Here is a 23,462-nt window from a genome sequence, read left to right as displayed (position 1 = left end):
TGAAACCTCCTTGTGAAGAGCAGAACATGTTTGGAATGCTGGAGATCAATAAAGGAAGGATGGAAGGATGTGAGGGACCAGCTCAGGCTGGGATGTGGAGCTGGGATGTGAAGCCCTCAGCAATTCAGAAAAAAAAACACTTCTAATAGAGTGGGAAAAAAAATCTCTTTCCTTTTACTTTGCCATTGACTTGCAAGGGATTAATTTGATTATTTGTAAGACTGAAGGGTTTTTGTTGGCATCATTTTGTGGATAGTCCCCAAATATTTCTCTCATCACAAAATCCTAAAATGGTTTGGGTTGGAATGAACCTTATATCCCATCCCAACCCCTGCCATGGGCAGGGACAACTTCCACTATCCCAGATTCCTCCAAGGCCCATCCAGCCTGGCCTTGGACACTTCCAGGGATCCAGGGGCAGCCACAGCTTCTCTGGGCACCCTCAGTGGTTCTGTCCCAGAAGTTTGACAGCACCTGAGGAGGGGCTGAGCTCTATGTGGGTGCTCTTAGTAAAAATAAAATTAGTTAAAACCAGACTAAAATAAATTAGTCCAGCTAAATCTGTAAGATTCAAAAGCCCAGAGGTATCCTACAGAGCTAATGATAATGAGTGAGTGAATCTCTTCCTCTGGGTTTCAACTTTCCAAGGGGATCGGCACCTTCAGATGCCATATCTCCACTTAGCAAACAACTGAGTCCAGTGTGACCCAGGAGTGTGGAATATCTGTGTTTTCCAGAGAATTATGGCCCTTCTTGCCCAAATCCTGCCTCCTTCATTTCATTTCATTTCATTTCATTTCATTTCATTTCATTTCATTTCATTCCATTTCTCCACCCTCTGCCTCCCTCCCTGTCTCATCGTGACATCTCCTGTTGGTCCCTGTGTCCATGTCAGGGACATGGAGCAGGTTGGCCTCAGAAAAGAAGAATGAAGCGGCAGTTCTGACTTTTATTTTCAAAAACCTCCTCTCAGGGTAATTTTATTGCTATTAAAAAGGTGAATAAAAGGAGACAATACCCCAGAAACACCACCTGTGTTCCAGCCCTGGAACGAGCAACCCTGACGTGTGTTCCACTGTCCACACCCTCAGTGAAGAAAGGTTTTCCCCTTATGGCTGTTTCCTTCTCAATCCACTCCTGGTAGCTGAAAACAGGTGTCAAAATCCTGTGGTTTGGGTTTCCTCCACTGACGATGCCGACCTGGAACCACTTCATGGTGTCCCAGTAGCTGCAGACCAGAGGTCCCCCGCTGTCCACCTGTGGCAGAAGCAGGAATGTTACAGCTGGATCCAACCTCAGGTCCCTCAGAGCAGCCTGAGTGGGAAATTCAATCTCTGTCCCAGGTTTGTGAGGATTTGGGGAGGGGGAAAAAGGGAATTTGGATTCAAAATCTCGCAGCTCAGCCCTGAGATCCTGCAGAATAAATAGATACAGGAGGCAAGAGGAAGAGATCAGTCCCATGCTCTGGCTCAGTGCACTGAGTCCCTGTCATTCCCAGCCTTTCCCACATGCTCCTGTGGCCCCGGGAGGACACCTGAGACCTGTCAGCAAGAGACACCATCCCAGAGAGAAAAGGAAGATTTGCTGTGACTGCTCACTCAGTCCTTGTCTCCTGTGCAAAGCTGCTGCTGGAGGTGCTGGGTACCTGCCACTGTGAATTTTGGGGGCTGGCAGCCAGAAACTGGGCAGCAGATGAACAATAATCCTGACAAATCCCTCTTGAAGCCACAGTCACTTCCCTGAAAACTTTCCTGCTGCTGCAAGGACCACTCACCCAGCGTGGGCAAGGCTTCAAATGCAGGTTGCAGCCACCTCAAAATGAGGAATATTCTCCTGGTGGCTGCTGTAGCTGGAGCACCCAGAGCACATCCAGCTCTGGAATCTCTGGACACAAACCCAGGGAGAAGAGAAAGCAGCACAAAATCCACCCAAGGCAGTGGCAACACTTTTCTGAGGAAAGGCTGTGTGAGAGCTGGGAGTGCTCACCTGGAGAAGAGAAGGATCCAGGGAGAGCTCAGAGCCCCTTCCAGGACCTAAAGGGGCTCCAGGAGAGCTGGAGAGGGACTGGGGACAAGGGCTGGAGGGACAGGACACAGGGAATGCCTTCCCACTGCCAGAGGGCAGGGATGGGTGGGATATTGGGAAGGAATTGTTCCCTGTGAAGGTGGTGAGGCCCTGGCACAGGGTGCCCAGAGAAGCTGTGGCTGCCCCTGGATCCCTGGAAGTGTCCAAGCTGGATGGGGCTTGGAGCTTGGATAGTGGAAGGTACTAGGAGATTTTTAAGATCCTTCCAAGCCAAACCAGTCCGGGATTCCAGGACATCTTTAGTGCTGTGCAGTCCCTGCTATAAAAAAATTTCCTTCCACAGTGGGCTTGAATCTTTTCTTCCACCTTTTCTGACCAGCACTCGTGGTAAACAAATTCAATACAAATCCATTTCCTAAGACAGCAAACTTTACTGGGAAATGTTGTCCTTCCCTGTTTGCACGCTACTTTGGGAAACATCTTTGTCATTAATGGATGAAACCCCTTCTGCCAGCAGCTACCCTGAGCTAACACACATTAATTAACGAGCAAGGAAGGGGCTGAAGTTCCCTGTGCAGCTCATCAGCACTCGCTGAAGTTTATGGCTGAATTCCCACTCCAGTAGCTGGAGGGCTCTGGTCATTAATATTCTTATCTTTTCTTTTTTTTTCCTTTTTTCTTTCAGTTCAGTATTCATTCAGGAGTTAAAAATTAAGATAAATGCAGAGGAAATGTTTGTAGAATCACAGAATATCCTGAGCTGGAAGGGACTAACAAAGAAAAGAGATTTAGGCTGGAAAAGACCTTTCAGATTATTGAGTCCAAACTCATAAAATCAACACTGTTTGTTGTTATTATAGCCACATCCTTGCATCTCAAGCAGTGCTGCTGGACCCTCTTCAGACTCAGCATCTAAAAGAGGTTTCCCGACCCCATTTCAGCCAAGAATTCCCGTGAAAACCACAGAGGTGACCTTGGAGCCGCTCCTTGGCAGTGGCATCCCGTTGGGATCAATGAGCATCCACACACGATTCGATTCCCGGGGATTTCACTGCGGATACCCTCGGGGCAGGAATGGGCTAAGGCATTATCCTGGAGGCGAGAGGAAGGCGCTGGGAGCCTCCCACACCGGGATAAGCAGCGGAGTCTGGAGAGCGGGACCCCGGGATGCTCCGCTCCAGTTTTTCCCAGCAGCAAAAAAAAAAAAAAAAAAATTAAAAAAAAAAAATTTAAAAAAGTAGTATTTCAGTACCGGTCGAGCTCTTGCACAGATCACTTTCAGCTCCAGTTTGGAGGCTGTTCACACTCGTAAAGTATCTTCCTTCCCGGAGCAGCAGTGAATTCCTGATGCCCCGTGGCTGTCCCCGCGGGAATTGTCGCATCGCGGCAGGGCAGGGATGCGGACTGGAGCCAGAGATCCCCATTTAAACCCTGCTTCCCTCTCAAACCAGATCTGCTCTTCCCTTCTTTTCCTCTTTAACCACGTCCGTTCGGTTCCCTGCCCGGTTGGTGGGGAAATGGGGATGTTTGGGGGATCGGTGATTTAAATCCCGGGCAGGGAGGGAGTTCAGGAAAGCTCTGAGCAGCCCAGGCAGCAGCTGCAAATCCATTTCCCTAACCCACGAGCCCTGGCACCCAAATCCTGATCTCTTTCCACACGGGCTGCGCTGCTCTGCTTCCTGGGTGCTATTTCTCACATGCCATTTCTCTTAACTTCAGCTATTTTACATGAGGACTTTATCACAAGATGGGCCAAATCATCCTCTCCGTATGATAACCTCACATAATTACAGCAGCCTGGATGAATCAAGAGCCTGGTTTTTATAGGACTAAAGATGGAGAGGATAAACTCAGTCCTCGGGCACTTCTGAATATCCCTGTATCCACCTTAAGCCTTCAGGAATGCCGGCCCAAGGTTTTCCATCCTTGTGTAGGAGAGGGTGTGGGAGGAGCGAGTTTTTGAGTGCTGGGACAATTATCTCAGCTCTGTGATGCTTCCAGTAATGCTAATTTAATGAACGCTCAGGTTAATGACTCTGAGGATCGAAGAATTATTAAAGGCTGCTTTTTCAGGCTCCTGCATCCTGGTGCTGAAACAATGCTGGTCAGCAGCACACACCAGATACCTGCTCCTGCCTTTCCCTCTAAGTGCCAAGTTTCTGGATGGGAAAAACCAAACTAAAAATAGCAGCTTTGCTTCTGTTTCATGTTTCTTGTCATCTCGAAGATGACTGAAAAGCAAATGCAACAAATCAGATCTGGTGCTGAATTTCTGCCTTAAACATGTTAATCCTCCCATTAGGAGAGGTGAAAGCAATGATACATTCACTGATAAATAGCTGTGGGTTGTATAAAATCTGTCACTGCCTAACGAGGTGCTTTGTTCACTGAAGCTGACCAAAAATTTCATCTTTTTCACTGCGGCCAAAACCTTTTTTTTTTTTTTTTTTGTGAGCATCAGGAGCCTTTCTGCTGCCTTTAGTGGGCTTTGGATCAAAAGTGTAATCTCTCTTTTACATTGGTATTTGCGTCTGCAGCACAGCCATTGATCAGAACAAACATGTTCAGCCACATAAATCTTCCGAGGTGGGAGAAGCTCTGGGGGTGGGAGAACAACTCATCTGATCCTCATTAGGTGGATGCACAATTTGGATGCACAAGTCATTGCTGCTTTCATTTTCATGTTGGTGAGCTCTGTGCAAATTGGAGATAATCAGCAAGGGAATAACAACACTGGGAATAACAGCAGTGCCCATCAGAGCTGCCCTGGCTGCTGGAGGCAGAATGTCATTTGCCCAGATGTTCCCAGCTGTCTCTAAAGTGGGAGGAAGGAGGTTGTGGCCACGTTAATGTGCAGGTATCAGAAAGGCAGCAGGTAATGCAGGGCAGCTGGAGTCCTCTCACACAAACCCTTTGAGAACCTTCAGCTCCTCTGTCCCTCCATCCCCTGGCTGGAAAATGGGAGAAGATGACCCAAATTCACCCAGTGTGATGTCAGCAAGGCCATTAGTGACTGCAGTGGCACAGACAGAGCAGATGCCTCTGGCCAAAGCCCTGTGGCCCAGACTCCTGTCTCTGGCTGTCAAGTGCTCAGGGGAGGAGGAGGAGGAACAGGACCAGTATTTACAGAGTTGTATTTACATCCCAGTGGTTAATGGCCTCAGAGAGATCTTCATCCAGGAAATTGCCTAATTGGTTTTTTGAATCCATTTATCCCTTAAGGATAAATACCCACAACATCCTGGTCAGCAACTCCCGTAGTTTAATTATCTGATGGAAGAAAAAACACTTCCTTCTCTCTGTTTTAGGTCTGCTGCCTGATAAGGCCATCTGACACCCCTCCTTCATGTGCTTGGAGCAGCAGTGACACGAGGACAGCTCTTGACTCCTCTCCATGCTGCCCATGAGGTTGGAAATGTGTCACATCCCCGTCAGACATCTTTCCTGCAAGCCTCAGAATATTGCTCTGCTATTCCCTGTGCTGCCAGGAGCTCTTCCATGTCCCTGTTCACTCTTCCTGTTCCACTTCCCTCTTTTTCTGAAATTACTGCTCCTTTCTCAGATGGAATGGACAGGAATCACACACAGGGAGGCTCCCAGGAGTAGTGCCCTGGCACAACACATTTGCTTTGCCACTTATTCCCGTCCTAACAATTCCTAATCCTCTCATTGCCCTTTTGACCTCCCCAGAGCCTCAAGCTGATGTTTTTGAAGGACTAGCCATAGTTCTTCTGACATGGTAATAGCTAAATTAGAGCCTATTATGGCCAGTGTACAGCTGGAATTGCTACTCCATATATCCATTACTTTTTCTTTATCAATGATGAGCTGCAGCTGCTGTTTTAACCCAGTCACTCAGAATAATGGGACCTCCTGCACCTCTGCACAGCCACCTTTCACTTTGACCCCTTTGAAAAATGCTGTGGCACTGGCCAACTTGGTCATCTTGGCATTTGCCCATTTGCCCTCCTGGAACATCAAAATTCCTTGCATGGATGCCAACAAAACTATCCCTGTAAGTTCTTTCTCTGTTCAAATCCCTTCCGCTTCATGACAGCTCAGTTTCTCCATGAACCCTTGCTGAGGAATCTCCTTGCAAGAGTTTTGGGAATCTCAGAACGTGTTAGATGGTTGAACCACCCTCTTCCACAGGGCTGGCAACTCCTTTAAAGAATTTAGATGTGCCTGTGAGTCACAGCTTCCCCTCAGAGCTGTCATTGAATGAGAAATGGCTCCTCTGAGTCATCACAGCCATTCCCCACTCCCAGGGCAAGCTGGGATTTTGTGTTCAGCTGGATCCAGAGGAGCTCTGCTCCCCACCAGGCACACAAAGCCAAGCTGGACTCCCAAACAGCTTCAGTCTGAGGGAGTAAAATCTACAACCCAGAGGAAGAAAGCACAAGAGACGCCCAACATCATCCTCCTCATCATCCCAGGGTCTTGCACTGGGAATTAATTTCTCACAGATTAAAGAATGAAGCCATCAGAGCCTGCCTGTGCTCACTTGTCTGCCCACACCATAAAATGATAAAGTGATGAAAGCCCTAAAAACTCATGGAAAACCGTTCTGATTCTTGTGAGCTGCACATCAAAGGACCCTTCAGAAGAAAATTGAAGGGACTGCAAATGCAGAAACACCTCTCCACTGCTTTGTTCTGAGGCTTCCCACAACACCTTCCTGCTTAAAGCAATCTGTCCCTCAGGGAAAAGAAACACCTCATGGTGGTAGCAATAGTTCAGTGATGGGAAATCCATGACAAGGGTGGGGAGTGGATTACTCTCTTCCATAGGAAAAAAGGAAACAGCCTCAAATTGCACTACAGGAGGTTTACATTGAATATTATGAAATATTCCTTCAGTGAAAGGGTTGTCAAGCCCTGGCACATCTGCCCAGGGTAGTGGTGGAGTCACCAACCCTGGACATGTTCAGAAAACAATTGGATGTGGCACCTGGAGACATGGTTTTGTGGTGGCCTTGGCAGTGCTGGGGGAGTGGTTGGACTCAATGATCTCAGAGGGATTTTCCAACCTCAGTGATTCTGTGATTCTATTTTTAAGGTAAGATACAATAATAAAGTACTTTTCTGCAGTTTGGAATAACTTTGGAGTGAAATGTGGATAGTTTTGCCTCCTGGCCCTAGGGAACATTTGGCTGATAGGCAGATGCTCCAGATTTCAAGGCAAGATGTATTCTATTACCATCTGTATGGCAGCTGTCTTTTGTCAAGTGGGCAGCTTGCCTTATCTCTTCCAAAATCACTCCTCCCTCTGGGGAGACATCTGCTGATAAGAGGCTGTTGAATGTCACTGCATGACTGATAAGAACTACAGCATCCCACTGGGAGATGTGAGCCCAGAGGGAGGAGCCAAGCATTCCTACCTGGATATAATCTGGAGGTTCTGGAATACCAACACAGATGTTTCACTGGATTCCCCAGAGGAACAGCAGCTGCCTCTTTCTTCCACTGGATCTTCAGAGGAAGCCTACACCCTGTTCTACAGGATCCCTGCTCCAGCAGAACCACACCTGACACTGCAGGAGGGCTGCAGCCACATTTCCAATTGGACTGCTGCCAGCACCCTGACCAACAGGGTGTCAGTGTGTGCTCTGACTCTGTCAGTGTTGTTCTAGTGTACTGCATTGCTATTTTTATCTTTTTATTTTCTTCCCTATTAAAGAACTGTTATTTCCTGCCCCCATTTTTTTTGCCTGGGAGCCCCTTAATTTTAAAATTTATAGCAATTCAGAGGGATGGGAGGGTTTACATTCTCCATTTCAGGGGAGGCTCCTGCCTTCCTTAGCAGACTCCTGTCTTTTCAAACTGAGACAGCAGAAGGACCTCAGAGCTCCTGTGGATGCTTCCCATCCCTACAGACTGCAGCCAGACCATAATTTAACCACCTCTGTTCAGGTGTTTCGAGCGGCTTCAGGGACTGACCACACTATCCTGGTTTGTGCTCTTCTCCTTGAATCCATGACAACTGCCTATAAAAACACAGTTTTCATTTGCTAGATCCTTTCCTTCAGAAAATTCTATTTCACAAGTCTTTCTTGGCAGTTTTGGGGCCATGTTTGGACCTTGTGGTCCAAGGAGGCAAGACCTTGTGAAGGCAAGACCTTGTGAAAGGATGCAAGACCTTGTGAAAGGATGCCAGAGCTTTTCTAGTGCCAGTGTCAGGCTCCCATTGCAGTCACTGGAGCAAAGGTTGAGGTGGGAGCAATGGGATACTGGGGGATATCCTGGGGTGTCTAATAGAGAATTAAATGTAAACAACTGTCCTGCCTTGGAGCCAAGTGCCCCTCTCTGAGCTAAACCCCTTCAGCTGGATTTCAGTTCATGGGGAGCAATAAACACACACAAAGGGCCTGATGTCATTTTAACACAGATGCTTGAATCAACCTCAGTGATTCCCATCACCAGGGGAATTTTTTTTCTCCCTTCTGATGGAAAGGTGGTTCTGTAGATGTTTATAAAATAGACATTTGTGAAATGGCTGGAAAACCCCATCCAGGTTTGCACAAAAACTACTGCTTTTGCTCCAGCTCTGTGGGGTGAGAGCCTTGAGCATCCCAGAGGCTGTAAATGGCATTTTCAGAGATGGGACAAGGGGAAATGGCCTTCACCTGAAAGAAAGCAGGGTTAGATGAGATATTGGGAAGGAATTCTTGGCTGTGAGGGTGGTGAGGCCCTGGCACAGGGTGCCCAGAGAAGCTATGGCTGCCCCTGGATCACTAAAAATGTCCAAGGCCAGGCTGGACAGGGCTTGGAGCAACCTAGGATAGAGGAAGGTTGGAACCAGATGATCTTTAAGGCCCCTTTAAACCCCAACCACTGTGTGATTTATGGCCAAAATCCCCCCTGCTGCAGGCTGTAGGAGGGGGAGGATACCTGCAGCCCAGGACTCACCTGAGCTGGAACCACCCCACCGCTCCTGGGGGTCACAGAGCAATTCCTGCAATTCCCTGGAATCAGAGCAGGGCCTGGCCCCCCTTCATGTGCTGCTGAACTGTAGGTGACCTGTGACTCCAGCTGAACACACTTTGTCCTAATCACCACATCAGAGCTCCCCCCACAGCCCCTCTGAACTATAATTGGGCCATTTACTGAATTTTGCCTGGGCAGGGAAGGCACTGAAGGAGGCATTTGCTTTGTAAGCCCCTTATACTCTAATTTTTGTTCAAGTTACCATTGCATCAGAGCCTAACAAAAGATGCTTAAGAAAGCAAGGAATGAGACATCAATTGTGGTTCATGGGGTCACGGAAGAAATGTAGCACACAGAAAAATAATACATAGGCCATCTCCAGTGTCTGTTCTTTAGCACTTGTACCCCCTGAACATCCATTAATGTTAATGTTTATGACTAAATAGAACTATAAGTCAATTACAGCTCCTGGTAGTGTTAATTCCCAGCCAATCCATATATTTGTCTGCAGAACTGCCAGGGAATTGGGATAGAATAGATTTTTCTTTTTAAGGGAATGGATTCTTATTTTTAGGTACAAATACTTGGGAGCTCTGCTATTCAATCTCCTTGAGTTATTGGAGGAACATGGACAGTTATCCACAAATTAGGCTGGGCTGGTATGAGGGCAGCTGGTGAAATGTCTGAGTCTTTTTATTCTTGGCTTTTCTATTCATGGGGTGGCCTCAAGCTGCACCAGGGGAGGTTCAGGTTGGACATCAGGAGGAATTTCTTCCACTATCCCAGGTTGCTCCAAGCCCTGTCCAGCCTGGCCTTGGACAATTCCAGGGATGGATCAGCCACAGCTTCACCTGTGCCAGGGCCTCACCACCCTCACAGGGAAGAATTCCTTCCTAATATCCCATCTAAGTATGTCTTCTTCTGGTTTAAAACCTTTGTCCTGTCACTGTCCCTGTGTGAAAAGTTGTTCCCTCCATCACAGTTCACAGATTTGGATCCTGATGTGGATCATGTGGACTTACAACCTCGAGTCCAGCAACTTCCCTGCCTTAGCCTGGCTCTGGACATGAAAGCATGGATCCTGATCCTCAGCAAATCCCAGGAAATGTTAATACCAGGCTTTTATCTCCTCTGTGTCCGGACTTCCTTGGGCTGCAGCTACTGGAGCCAACTCAGCATCTCCAGGGTTTGTTCCCTGACCAGGAATCTCTGCCTTGCCGGAGCTTTTAATCCTTCCTGGCCTCTCCCCAGGGACTTGTGGGTGGCTCCTGATCCATGCAAGAGCTGGAGCCTGGAGGTCCCTCAGGAGACAGCTGGATGGAGCAGACCAATGCCATGCCCAGGGCTGCTCTGTCTCCATGACAGAGATGAGGATGTGAAGGATTTGGGCATTTTGAAATCTGGCCTCACTCTCATCTGACAGAAACCCTGCAATCCTCACAGGCAATCCTCACACTGTCCACAGTGCAGATGCATTGTCCAGGTCTGTCCCTCACTCCAAGAGGGACATTGAGGGGCTGGAGCATGTCCAGGGAAGGGAATGGAGCTGGGGAAGGGGCTGGAGCACCAGGAGGGGCTGAGGGAGCTGGGAAAGGGGCTCAGCCTGCAGAAAAGGAGGCTCAGGGGGGACCTTGTGGCTCTGCACAACTCCTGACAGGAGGGGACAGCCAGAGGGGGTCGGGCTCTGCTCCAAGACAAGATAAGGGAACCCCGCCTCAAGCTGTGCCAGGGGAGGTTTACATTGGATATTGGAAAAAATTTCTTCCCTGCAAGGGTGGGGCTGCCCAGGGAGGTTTGGAGTCCCCATCCCTGGAGGTGTCCAAGGAAGGACTGGATGTGACACTCAATGCTCTGGGCTGGGGACAAGGTGGGGATTGGTCACAGGATGGACTCAGTGATCCTGAAGGGCTTTTCCAACCTAAAGAATTCTGGGATTCTGCCCAGTGGTCCCTGCTGCAGAAGAAGCATCAGGTTCAGCCCTGTCCTGTCCCAGGCCATGACAGGGACAAGCCACAGGGTTGCTGACCCAGACAGGTGAGGTCAAAATGTGTCCCCCATGGCTTTATTCAGGACTTCTCAGAAATCCAGGAAACCATCCAGCAGCAAAACACTTCCCCTCCAGCAAATCAGCAAAATCTGGTGGCAAGTCCTGTCATTGTTTCATCCCTGAAAAGTACAACTTCTGTCCTCAGCTCTGGTTTTGTCCTGTTCCCTTTATTCCAGTTTACAAAGCATTCCTGCCTGGTCAAGATCCCACTAAAATCAGAGAGATGCTGAATTCTGAGTTTTTTCACCCATGCAAAGGACATGTGCTTCCACTGCTTGGAAATCTCACATTCCTACTTCATTCCTCAGAAAACTCTGACAGGATTGTGGATCTAAATAGCTGCTTCATCAGCTTTCTGAGTCCAGGAGATTAATTTTTCTGGGAACAAGTGCTCCTGCTATTTCACCAGCATCATTCACCCACAGAACTTCAGGCTAGGCTGGGCTGGGCAGTGCATCCTTTAATCATGTTAATGTTATCCTCTGGCAGGTTTCTTTCTAAGATTTTTTGATTTAATTTAATGGGGGTGAAAGTCACTCCTTGGATGGTTTCAGAGGCAGATGCTCTCTGGCTAATCACAAAATCATTTTGCAAAGGAAACTTTCCCTCAGAGTCCCATGGTCCTGGTGCCCCCAGCCTGTGCCTAAAGGTCGGGGGATCTCTCTCTGTCCTGGGTGCTGCTTTAGTTCCTCCAATGAGTAATTCCTACAGGATGGAGATGCCCAACCATGTGTCTCCCCATCCAGACCCCTCCAAGCCCGTGGACATGTATAAAATACACCTGGATGGGTCATGGAGCAACCTGGGATAGTGGAAGATGTCCCTGTCCATGGCAGGGGGGTGGAACTGGGTGAGATTTAAAGCTCTGTCCAACCCAAACCATCTGTGATTCCTAAAAAAAAACATTTCCCAGTAGAGGAGGGAAATCTCAGTCTGGAACCAGAGGCTGCAGGAGAGCCCAGTCCTTGCCAGTCTCCCAGGAGAGGGGTTGGAATTTGGGTGCCATGAAAGACAAGGTGAACTTTTGGCTTCCAGACTTCATTTGACACCAGGACAGTGATCCTGGGGGTGGAATGTGCTGTGAGGGCACAAGCTGTGAGTGAGTTTTGCCTCATTTGGGTGTTTGTGTCAGCTCCCTGATATCAAATACTGCTCAGACTGTAATTTAGGTTTGAAAAGTCCCTCATTCTCTGCCACCAGCACACTGCCACAAGATGTGACTCATTCAGGCACCCACAGACCGGCCAAGCACATTTGGGTCAGAGCCAAGACCTCATCTGAGAAATGTTTCTTATTTAAATTAAATAAGAATACCCTCAGATTAAACTTCCCTCCCAATTATTTTGCCTTGAAGCTCCTGGACAACCATTCCTGCCTCCTTTCAGGGTGTAACCTGAAGCAGACCAGGATGGTCCCTTTACCTGGCAGCCTCTTCCTCCTCCTCCTCCTCCTCCTCCTCCTCCTCCTCCTTCTCCTTGCTCTGTCTCAGCACACATAATGCCCCCCACGAGGTGTGGGATGTGCTCCAGGCATTTCTCCCTGCTGATCAGCTTCACCCTTGTTTTCTGCAGCACAGGGGATGCTGCAGCAAATGAAAAGAGAAGGATCAACAAAGCTGCTGGAGATTTCCCTTGGGAACAACCTCAGCTGGATTTCTAAAGCATCTCAGGGCAATGGGGTCTCTGGGCAGAACTGTAGGGTTTGGGGTCACAGGGGTTCCCCAAGTGCTGGCAATGATGAGATTGTGCTCCTGAGCTTCTCACAGAATCACAGAATGGTTTGGGTGGAAAAAGACCTTAAAGATCATCCAGTGCCACCCCTGCCACGTGCAGGGACACCTTCCACTATCCCAGGGTGCTCCAAGCTCTGTTCAGTCTGGCCTTGGACACTGCCAGGGATGCCAGACTACTGGGAAACCCCCAAAGGGATGGATTTTCCTGCTGGGGGTCTCAGTGATCACCTGAGATGAGCTGTCCTGCACGCCTGGGGTTCCTCACTCATGGGTTTTTTTGGGAATTCAGTCTGAGGGGCTTTTCATGGCATCTTGTGCAAGCCCCTGCAGATCAAAGTCCACTGAGCTTTCCCCAGAATTCTAATCTTAGAATTATAGAATCATGGAATAATTTACATTGGAAACAACCTTTGAATCATTCAGTCCAACCATTACCCCAGCACTGCCAAGGCCACCTCTGACCCATGTCCCCAAATGCCACGTCCACATGGCTTTGAAATTCCCCCAGATGTGGAGACTCCACCACTGCTCAGGGCAGCTGTTCCAATGCCCAACAACTCTTCCAGGGAGGAATTTTTTTCCTAATATCCAATCTAAACATTGTTTTCCCCAGGGAGGGCTGCAAGGCCACACCTCACCCAGCTGTATCTTCACAAAGTGACACAAAGGAAATATCTGATTTATTCTTCCCTTGGGTTGGGAATACAGGAATCACAGCTGGCACCTGCAAGTGACAGAAAGACTGAAAAATGCGCTGGGCTACTTGGAAAGCCCAATTATTTCACCCACGTTTCTCTCCAAAGAGAATCTGAGACTGAAGGATAAAAGTGAGACCTTCAGATTGTTTGGAACTCACTCCTTCTTTCATATTTCACTGTGCCAAATCCTCCCAGAACCTGCAGGAAACTGACACTCAGTGACAAGATCCAAAAGATGGAAAGTTGTCACATCCCTTTTCCAGCTAAGATGGAAGTGCCCAAAGATGAAAATGCTTTGGTGAAGGAATCTCCAGGAGGGTGAAGCTCTCCTGTTATGGAGAGAAGCTGGGAGTGTTCACCTGGAGAAGAAAAAGCACTGGGAAGACTTTAAAGCTTCTTCCAGAGCCTACAGGAGGTCCAGGAGAGCTGGAAAGGGTTTTGGGAGAAGGGATGGAGGGACAGGACACAGGGAATGGCTGCCCACTGCCAGAGGGCAGGGATAGATGGGATATTGGGAAGAAATTGTTGGCTGTGAGGTTGGTGAGGCCCTGGCACAGGGTGCCCAGAGAAGCTGTGGCTGCTCCTGAATCCCTGGAAGTGTCCAAGGCCAGGCTGGAGGGGGCTTGGAGCAACCTGGGATAGTGGGAAGTGTCCCTGGCCATGGCAGGGGGTGGCACTGGATGGATTTAAAGGTCCCTTTCAACTCTAAACCATTCCATGATTCCATGATCCTATGGATCAAGTTCAATGCTATGTAACTACTCAACAGAAAACAGGAACATGTTACCTTGGTGAAGTGGGAGAGCTTCAAAACTATGAGAGTGTTGTGTGTTACTGTTGAGTGAGGAAAATGAAGCTTAAGAAGGCAAATGCAGAGTTTCATGGGAAAAAAACAAACAAACAAACCAGCAATTGGAGCAGAATAGCAAGGACTCAATGGGATGTTCACTTACTGCATCCTTGAGCTCCAAGGCACCCCCCTGCCCTCCCAGTCCTGATTAATTCTTTCCAGTAATGAATCAGCTCATTGGCTAATTAGTGACATTTGTTCAGGACAGACATTTTGGGTCACACTCAGTGCTGGAACTGCTTTCATTAGGGCCTAAATGAGATCAATTAGCAACAGCAATCTGCAGTCCTAAACGAGTGAAGGAAGGAGTGGCCAGAACCAATAAGTCAATCCAGCTCATAGAGGCATTAAGCCAAGACAGCCCCAGACCTTCATTTCCTTTAGTCCAGACCATTTTAGACCCAGCCTAACTGGGTGATTCATAGAATATCCCAAGCTGAAGTTACTCACAAGGATCCTACAAGGTGAAAAGTGTTCAAGACCCAGCTCTGGATGGGGCTCTGAGTAACCTGGGACAGTGGAAGGTTTCCCTGCCCCTGGCAGGGGGTTGGAATAAAATGAGCTTTAAGGTCCCTTCCAGCCATAATAATCCCATGATTCTGTGCTAATTTACCCACCAGGGTGAAGCTTGCCTTAATCTGGCTGCCAAAATGAGGTCCAAAGTTGGGATGTGGTGCCAAAATGAGGTCCAAAGTTTGGATGTGGTGCCAAAATAGGTCCCAGATTTTGCTCTGGGGGTCTGTTGGTGTCTGGTTCTTGCCCTGAACAGGGAACTGGTGGATGTGCAGAGGCTGGGGGGGTTTGGATGCATAAACCATCTTGGCATCTTCAGTGTCATGCTTTCTATAAGCTACAAGAACGTAAAATTTGGTGGGTGATTGGTCGATGATTTATCATCATGGTTTGTATTTTTGTTTGGTTTTTTGGGGAGGGTAGTTCTGGGGTTAATTCTATGTTTGGGGGTGGTTGTAGAGTGATGATGATGGTTGATTGTTGTTTTGATATTAGGAAATCTAGAGGAAGGTTAATTGAAAGTGTATTGATGACAAGTGATTTGGACAATGTAGGGGTATATGGTTTAATTATTCGACAAAAAAAAAAAATGTCAAGATAAAAAAAGGTGGGGAGTGAAACTTTGATCTGGGAAACCCCTCATGGGAGAGGACAGCCACAAACCCCATCTTCCATCAGCAAATGCGTGTCCCCCCAGCACCTCACCTGCACTTGTGCTCTCCCAGCCAGAAGCCCAGCAGTGCTGCCAGGTGTCCCTGTCACACACGAAGGGCAGGCAGACGGGAATCTTCTCCGTGCTGAACTCGATGGGGCTGCTGAGCAGGATCAGGGCAATGTCATTTTGCAGGCTGGTTCTGTTGAACTCCTCGTGCAGGATCAGGCTGTCTGGGTTGCACTCTTCCAGAGGGAGGCTGAGGTTAACTCCCCCCACTGCCACCGTCAGATCTGGTGGCCTTAAAAACAAAACAGGGCATGGAGAACATGAAGGATTTGGGTTGTGAAGGTTGGTGGCTCCTCCCCAGAGCAGGGCACAATGGTGGCTTAGGCAGTTCAGCTGTAAATATCCAAGGAATTTACCCTCACTCCTAGGAAGGGATGGTTTCCAGGGCAGAGGGGTGCAGAGGTAGAATGTGAGTGAATGTTATAAATAACCCAGCCTGTACCAAACAGATGGAATGGTGTGGATCTTTTGGATCTCTGTGCCCTGAGCTGGCTGCTCAGACCCTGCTGTCCCCAGCCAGCTGCTCCAGGCTGTGCTGCCACAGGTCATTTGTCACCAAGCAGTCTCAGCTGCCACATTTTGGAGGGGACTCACAGAGGGCTGGACTCTGCCCCTGGACACTGCATGGAGTTGATTTACCCAGAATTTGGTGTTTTAAACTCAAAGTCTCCATGAGGTAAAGGTGTTTGGTATGTGAAAGCAAAGGTAATTTGGGGGATACAATGAGCCAGAAATGGAATACACCACCTTTTACAAGGTGCTGGAACAAGTGCACAAGATGTGCTATCAGAATAGCATCAGGGGCATTTATCCAAGGCTGCTCAGGCCATCCCTCAAAGTACTGAGGGATGAACCCAACCACACCCCTCAAAGTATTCCCCTTCTGCTTGAACCCAACCGCATCTCCAGAAGTCAAAGCTCTGGGAACACCAGTAAATTATTTAACTCAAGAAAATCAAAAAAGTCCAAAGGCATTGGAAATGGTTATGCAGATTTCTGCACATTTCTGTGTTCCCCCAGAGGAGACAGCCCCTGCTTTCAGGGCTCAGTCACACAAGTGGTGGCACAGGAGGAGATGCACAACCTGCACCCACCAGGAGGAATTTCATCCCCACAAATGGTGGCACAGGAGGAGATGCTCATCCTGCACCCACCAGGAGGAATTTCATCCCCACAAATGGTGGCACAGGAGGAGATGCTCATCCTGCACCCATCAGGAGGAATGCCATCCCCACAAATGGTGGCACAGGAGGAGATGCTCATCCTGCATCCACCAGGAGGAATTTCATCCCCCTCCCCATGCCTGGGCTGCCCTCCCACCCCTGGAGCACTCACAGCTCATCTGCAAAGCAGTGGGCTGCAGTCAAAATCCACAGGGCACTGATGATGGTGCCTCCACAGATGTGCTTCCCACGGCTCTGGATGCTCACGTGCCACGGGAATTCCCCGGGGGTGACGTCTGTCCCCGTCCCAATCCTCTTGCCAGTGCCCTGGAAGGACTCGTAGGATGGTCGGAGGCCACAGCCTGGGTACAAAAAGGGACATTTTGGACACATTCAGCAGTGTCACAGCCTGTGCTGGACAGGGGCAGGACACCCCTGAGCACTGAAATAAAAATATCCATGGAATCAGAGGAACAGAGAGGTTGGGGTTGGAAAAATAATTTTTCCAATTCCATTCCAGCTCCAATTTACACCAGACCAAGTTGATCCAAGCCTCATCCAACCTGGCCTTGGACAATTCCAGGGATCCAGGGACAGCCACAGCTTCTCTGGGCAACCACAGCCAGGGCCTCACCACCCTTACAGCCAAAAATTCCTTCCCAATATCCCATCCATCCCTGCCCTCTGGCAGTGGGAAGCCATTCCCTGTGTCCTGTCCCTCCATCCCATGTCCCAAAACCCTCTCCAGCTTTCCTGAAGCCCCTTTAGGCTCTGGAAGGGGCTCTGAGCTCTCCCTGGATCCTTCTCTTCTCCAGGTGAGCACCCCCAGCTCTCCCAGCCTGGCTCCAGAGCAGAGGGGCTCCAGCCCTTGGAGCATCTCTGTGGGTTCCTCTGGTCTCTCTCCAGCAGCTCCAGGTCCTTCTGCTGTTGGAGCCCAGGGCTGGGGCAGCTCTGCAGGTGGGGTCTCAGCAGAGTAAAGGGTGAGAATGCCCTCCCTGGATCTGTTATTTGATCCCTCCCAAAGTGACATCCCTGTCACCTCCCCAAACCTAAACTCTGCCAAGCACTGCCCAGGAATTTGGGGTGGGAGGGACCATTGACCATGTCCCATAGGCAGGTGGGATAAAATCCTTGTTTAGGGGGTGGAAGGTGCATCAGGCTGCAGCACAGGCCACACCTTTATTCCCTCAGTAGAAGGAATGAGCCCAGACCCATTTCACTTACCCACATTTAAATATTCTGCAGCTCTTCTGTGCTGAGAATGCTGAGAAACGAAACCTGCCTGGACACTGCTGGTCAGGGAAGCCAAACAGGAGAGGGTGAGGAGCAGCATCTCAATCCAGCCTGGTCCAACACTCTCCCAGAGCTCTCAGAGCAGTGATGCCTCTGCAGATGCCTCAGGACATGGCCTGCATTCCATGTCAACACAACCCAGGTGACATCACAGCACCCGCTCCTTCCTGGGGGTGCAGCGCTTGGATGCTCCTTCCCAAGGCAAAAGGGTCACTGAGGGCAAGCTCAGGGATTTCCAAAAGGTTTGTGGTTTCCTCTGGCTCTCACAGGGACAGGGCAAAGTGGAATTCCTGTCTGTATCCTGGGCTAACCTCACAGGATGTGGCAATGGAGGATTTCATGAGCTGGGTGCTGTAGCCCTTGCTGGATCTTGAACCGTTTTTGAAGACCTCAGGAGCTCTATCAGCTTTCAGCTTCATCTCCAAAGCCTATCGTCACTTTAATTTTCTCATTTCCTGATAATTTTCTCAGTTAGACCATGCCTGGGGTATTGACTTGAATGTACTTAAACAGGAGAGTTGCTCCATCCCTGGAAATGTTCCAGGCCAGCTTGGACAGGGCTTGGAGCAAATTGGGATAGTGGAAAGTGTCCCTGCCCGTGGCAGGAGGTGGGACTGGATGATCTTTAAGGTCCCTTCCCACCCAAACCATCCTGGGATTCTGTGTTTGTAGGAAAAAGCAGCTCTGTCAAAGGACAATTTTCAGAGTGCCCCACCAAAACCCTCAAATCAAAATCAAATCAAGGATTCCAGTAAATAATTCTGTGGTACCAAAATATTTTGGTGTGGGCCAGTTGTAGTACCAATGGAGCCATTATGCTGATTTTTAGACCAAGACATCATTTCTATCAGGACAGGACTCAAAAAAAAAAAAAAATCTCAGCCAGACTCAGACTTGAGGATATCTATAATAAAAGTTTTTCCCAAAGACTTACCAGCTTGTTCCAAAATAATAACTACAGCACAGAGAGGGAGGAGAGGGAGGGGAAGGGAAGGGAACCGGGAGACATTTCATGAGCCCCCAGATGATTCAGCACCTGAAATGCTTTGCCTTGGAGCACATCAGGAATTATCCCACTGGAGTCTGGATTTCACAGAGGCTGACAATGCATAGGATGAGGGTAAGACTTTATTTCCCTCTCTTTTCTGCTGCTCTGTCACTTCATGCCAAGGAAACGAGACACAAGTGCTGGTTTACTTGGCTGTGAGCACTGAAAAAACTCCATGGCAGGGCAGGTTAGGGACAGGATCAGTTACCACAGAAACCAAAATTCTGAGTGTGCTGTGGACACATTTTGGGGCATCTCCAGGAAGAGCCTAATGGGGCAGTCCTGCCTGAGGCAGCTCCTGTAAGCCTGGCCCAGGTGCAATCTGCCAAGAGGACACATTTCCTCTGGGTTTTGAGACTGGGATGAGCTCAGCATCAGCTGAGGAGCACGAGGGAAGATGGGGAGCTGATTTTTCTGGCACAGATTTACTCCCCATCTTTGGAAACAGTGGGCAGGGCTGCAGCACTGGATTTACAACCCCAAGCACTGACTTTGTGGGGAGCATTGTCAGTTGTCTCCAAGCTTGGAGCACGATCTGCTCTGCTGTGTGGGTACAGAAGATGTTCAGGGAGCTGTTTTGGGCCTTTTTGAGCTTTAAAGCTGAGCTGGTGAGCAGGAAACATCAAACCAAGCTGTGGAGAGCAGTGCCATGGAGAAGGAGGTGCTGTGGATTTGTGTCTCTGAGTGCCACCCTAGGTCCCCCAAAACTGGCTCACTCCTTGAGCTCTGGACCCACAGGATCCCATTTCCATATGGGATAAACTGTGCATCCCTGCATCCTTTGTCTGCAGCTCTGAGTCTGCACTCTGAGATCCCCATGAATAAACCCAAAAATTGATTTTTTTCCCCTTTCTGGCTGGCCTGCTATTTTGACTGCACATTCACTGGAGGCTGCCCCAAGTTACCTTTCCCATGAGTCTGCTCTTGGTGGGGGCTCCCCAAGTTATTAAAGAATAAATAATTAATCGTAGGGATAATTCCACTCCTCTGTACTGTCATGACTGATGATACAGATTTAAACACCCTGGTGTTTAATTAGAGAGCTGCAGCATTTTATAATATTTGATAATTTTCTTTTAGATCTACCCAGATATCCACTTGGAACACATCACAGAGAACATTGTTCTTTTCTTATTCTGCCATTTATTGCAGAGCAGGACACAAAACTGATTTCTTTTTGTGTTTATTCACTTATTGGAACTGTCAAAAAGAAGCATCACTTGACAATTTTATTTTTTATGGCTAAAATAATTTCATAAAATAGGCACTACAGGTGGTACTAAATGCTGTGAAAGTGGAGTTGTGGTGGGAGAATCACTGATCTGATCAATTCATCATTCCCAAAGACATCAAATTCCAGGGCTGTGACAGGTAAGGAACCCAACCACATATCCAGAAGTCAAAGCTCTGGGAACACCAGGAAATTAATTAACCCAAGAAAATCAAAAAGTCCAAAGGCATTGGAAATGCAAAGCAGCTATGGGTGCAACCACCTCCTAATTCACCCTTTAAACAGCATTTCAAGCCAAACTTCAGCATTTTGGAGCTCTTTCCACCTCTCCAGATGACAAGGAAACCCTAGGAGCTGCACAGAGCAAGAATGGAAGCAATTCCTGCCTCTACTTTGGCTTTTGAAAACTTATAATTATGGAAAGCCTCCCCAGCAGATTCCCAAATCTTTATCCACAGATGCTGCAGGAACATCCACCAGGGTTCCTGGTCTTTTTTTTTCCCAAGCTCCCTACAATGAAGAGGAGGTGGTGGAGCAAGCGCAGGCTATTTCCTGATGCCCATGGGGCAGGACACCCCCGTCCCTCCCAGGCCACAGTACCCTCCAGGGTTCTTGCTGAGGTACTGCTGGTGATATTCCTCGGCATAATAAAACTCAGGAGCCTCCCGGATCTCCGTGGTGATGGGGCCAAAGCCTTCCTCCTTCAGCACCTGTCAGGAAAGACCACGGAAAGCCATTAGTGGTTTGCTGTGAACGACCTTGGGATTCCTCCCTGAAGGAGCCACAGGCGTCTCTCAGTGCTCACATTCCCAGCTCATCCCTGAAAGCTTTTCATCCCTCCCTGCTCTCGTGGTGCTCTGCTTTGCTGTGGGCACAGAGAGGGAGGGAGCCATCGCCCCTTTTAATGGCTCATTTGTTTAATCTGCCACGGCCACGCTTTTATTCTCTTTATTAACCCAGGCAGTGATGTGGAGCCATCAATGAAAGTGGAAAACAAAGGGAGAACACACTGGGATCCACCCTGGGAAGCTGCAGTGTCCAGGAACCTTCCCTGGAAAGTGCCTCGGCTTCAAAATCCACCCCCAATGTCCTTGTCCAAGAAGAATTTCTGGGTGAAATTTCATCCCCGAGGATGTCCTTGGGAAATCAGAGCATTTGGGCTTTTTTATTTTTTTTGTGCAGAGTCACTGCAAACTCATTCTTCAAAGAGAAAAGTTCCATATTGACCAGAAAGTTTTAAGTTTTAAGGCAAATTATGGCTCATTTTGGAAAAATTTGCCAGTACCGTGGACCAGGAGCAATAACCACTTGGCAGGAAAAGACAGAATGTGGGTGGGGATTTTAAATTAGACTTTAATTGCTTTCTGATATCCCCTAGCTGAATTTGAAACTCCTGAGAGGTTTCTGACAGAGGGAATTTCTTTTTAAGATGAATTGCTGTGACATTTTCCCCATTACATTGTCCTTTCCTAAAGAAACTGGTAAACACCAACATTTTGGAGCCAATTCTCTTCTCAGTGTGGACATAACTTGTGCTCCGAAGTCTGTGCTAAAACCTAGTAAGCACTTTTAATTAATGTCAGAATCCTGTTGCAAATTGTAGTTATAAATACTGGACATAGATAGAATTGATTGAAGGGTCAGCATTTAGGATTACCAGAAAAATATTTGTTATCTCATCATACTTTTAAATATATAAAATGTAAATAAAGGGAAATCATCACATGGAATCACAAAATTGTGAATCTGCCATCAGTTATCAAGTCCATCCTCTTTCATCATGGCAGACTGAATGGTAGCAGCCTTGATCCCAAAAAACATTGGTTATGGAAGATCTTTGGAGATGGAGATCTTCATTTCAATATTTTCCATCCTTTTAGAGAGTCCCTCCTAAGCCTATCCCAGTTAAACCCAGTTCTTTCATTTAAACCCAGTATTGTGGGTTTGCTCATCCTGGAACTGGAGAGGAAATTACTCCCTTCCTCTTTCATCTCCTACATGGCTGGGGAGAGGCAAGGAGGACATGCAATGGAAATACTTCACTTAAACAACAGGTGATTATTTGGGACAAAAAGTTTCCAAATTTCCCCCACCAGGATTTTCCAGATCCTGCCCCAGCACAGCCAAGCCCTGCCCACAGCCTGACAGCAGCTGCTGGGCTTTGGAGAGCACTGCTCTGATTTATTCCCACAATTTCACTGTCTAAAGGACACATTCTGCTGTGTTCAGCCTTCATTCAGGAATGAAGTGGTAAGATGGATACAAAATCCATGATGGACCAGTCTGGAGAGCCCCGAGTTCCCAAACCTGGACCAGATTTCTCAGCACAGCTTAGGAAGGTGTTGACTCATTAATTCCTTGTGTTCCCACAAGGAATTGGGATCACAAGCTCCATTTCACAGGAACCTGGCCTTATTTTCCCATGTAAAATCACCAACCAGCTTTTTTCCACCTTTTGGATGGGATTTATCCTAAGGGAATCAGGTTATTCACCTGTCAGACATGTGAGTAAGGAAGATAAAACATGTGAAGGTTTGCACTACAACACGTCAACAGCACCAAACACAAAGAGGTGTCAATACAGCTCCTTTCACAAAGCACTGTTTCACTTTCTAACCTTCCCAGCACAGAGAAAAAAACACTTTGGAGTGATCTTCACTGCTGAAAGATGGCACAAACTCTGCCATCCTGGGCATTACTCATTTACCTGCTGCTGCAAATGCAGCCAAAATTGGCCTCTCCCCCTTCCCTGAGTCATGAGGATGCTGCTGGAGCAGGAGAGATTTTTCCACTGTGTTTTCCACAGTGTTTGTTACAGATTTTTAACCTGGGACTTTTCCATTATTGGCTTCATTTTGTCAGTTAGGGAATCCATTCCGTTCGATGTGGCACCACAAGAGGGCATAAACATCATTTATCCCTTCCCAGCCCATAAAAACCTGAATAAAGCAGAACCCAAGATGAGTCCTTATATTGCACTTTGGTGCTGTTATCAGTGGGATCCCCTGGCCCTTATGCTCTGCCAAGTCCCACCTTGGATGTTTGGATTTTAAAGGGAAAATTATTTTCCTCACACTGGCGATGTCGATGTGGAGATAAAAACATCACTGGGAGACATGGGGAAGTTCAGGATGTGCTGGCTCTGGCAAGTGTAAATCAGCCCACTCTGGATTGATTTCCTGCCACTGAGGCTGATATAATTTGATGGTAATCCT

The 23,462-nt window shown here is 48.1% G+C and overlaps 2 protein-coding genes across 3 annotated transcripts in view; both read right to left on the bottom strand.

The window, feature by feature from the left end:
- Positions 1 to 969: 969 nt before the first annotated feature.
- On the bottom strand, positions 970 to 18,387 carry LOC129118357 (serine protease 55-like). Its single transcript, XM_054629688.2, is given in 7 exon segments — positions 970 to 1,257; positions 12,420 to 12,580; positions 15,497 to 15,744; positions 16,848 to 17,037; positions 17,900 to 18,109; positions 18,112 to 18,160; positions 18,280 to 18,387. Coding segments are annotated over 7 exon segments (1,254 nt in total).
- Positions 18,388 to 20,136: 1,749 nt separating this feature from the next.
- MSRA (methionine sulfoxide reductase A) overlaps positions 20,137 to 23,462 on the bottom strand; it is a 239,439-nt gene continuing 236,113 nt past the window's right edge. For both annotated transcript variants that reach the window (XM_054629434.2, XM_054629435.2), the window contains exon 6: positions 20,137 to 20,957. In XM_054629434.2, the coding sequence (XP_054485409.2) occupies positions 20,793 to 20,957 (165 nt within the window). In that variant the 3' untranslated portion in view covers positions 20,137 to 20,792. The remainder of the gene's footprint in view (positions 20,958 to 23,462) is intronic.

The sequence above is a fragment of the Agelaius phoeniceus genome, chromosome 3 (genome assembly GCF_051311805.1).
Source record: "Agelaius phoeniceus isolate bAgePho1 chromosome 3, bAgePho1.hap1, whole genome shotgun sequence".
Lineage (NCBI taxonomy): Eukaryota > Metazoa > Chordata > Aves > Passeriformes > Icteridae > Agelaius > Agelaius phoeniceus.
This window is presented reverse-complemented; position numbering and strand designations above follow the sequence as displayed.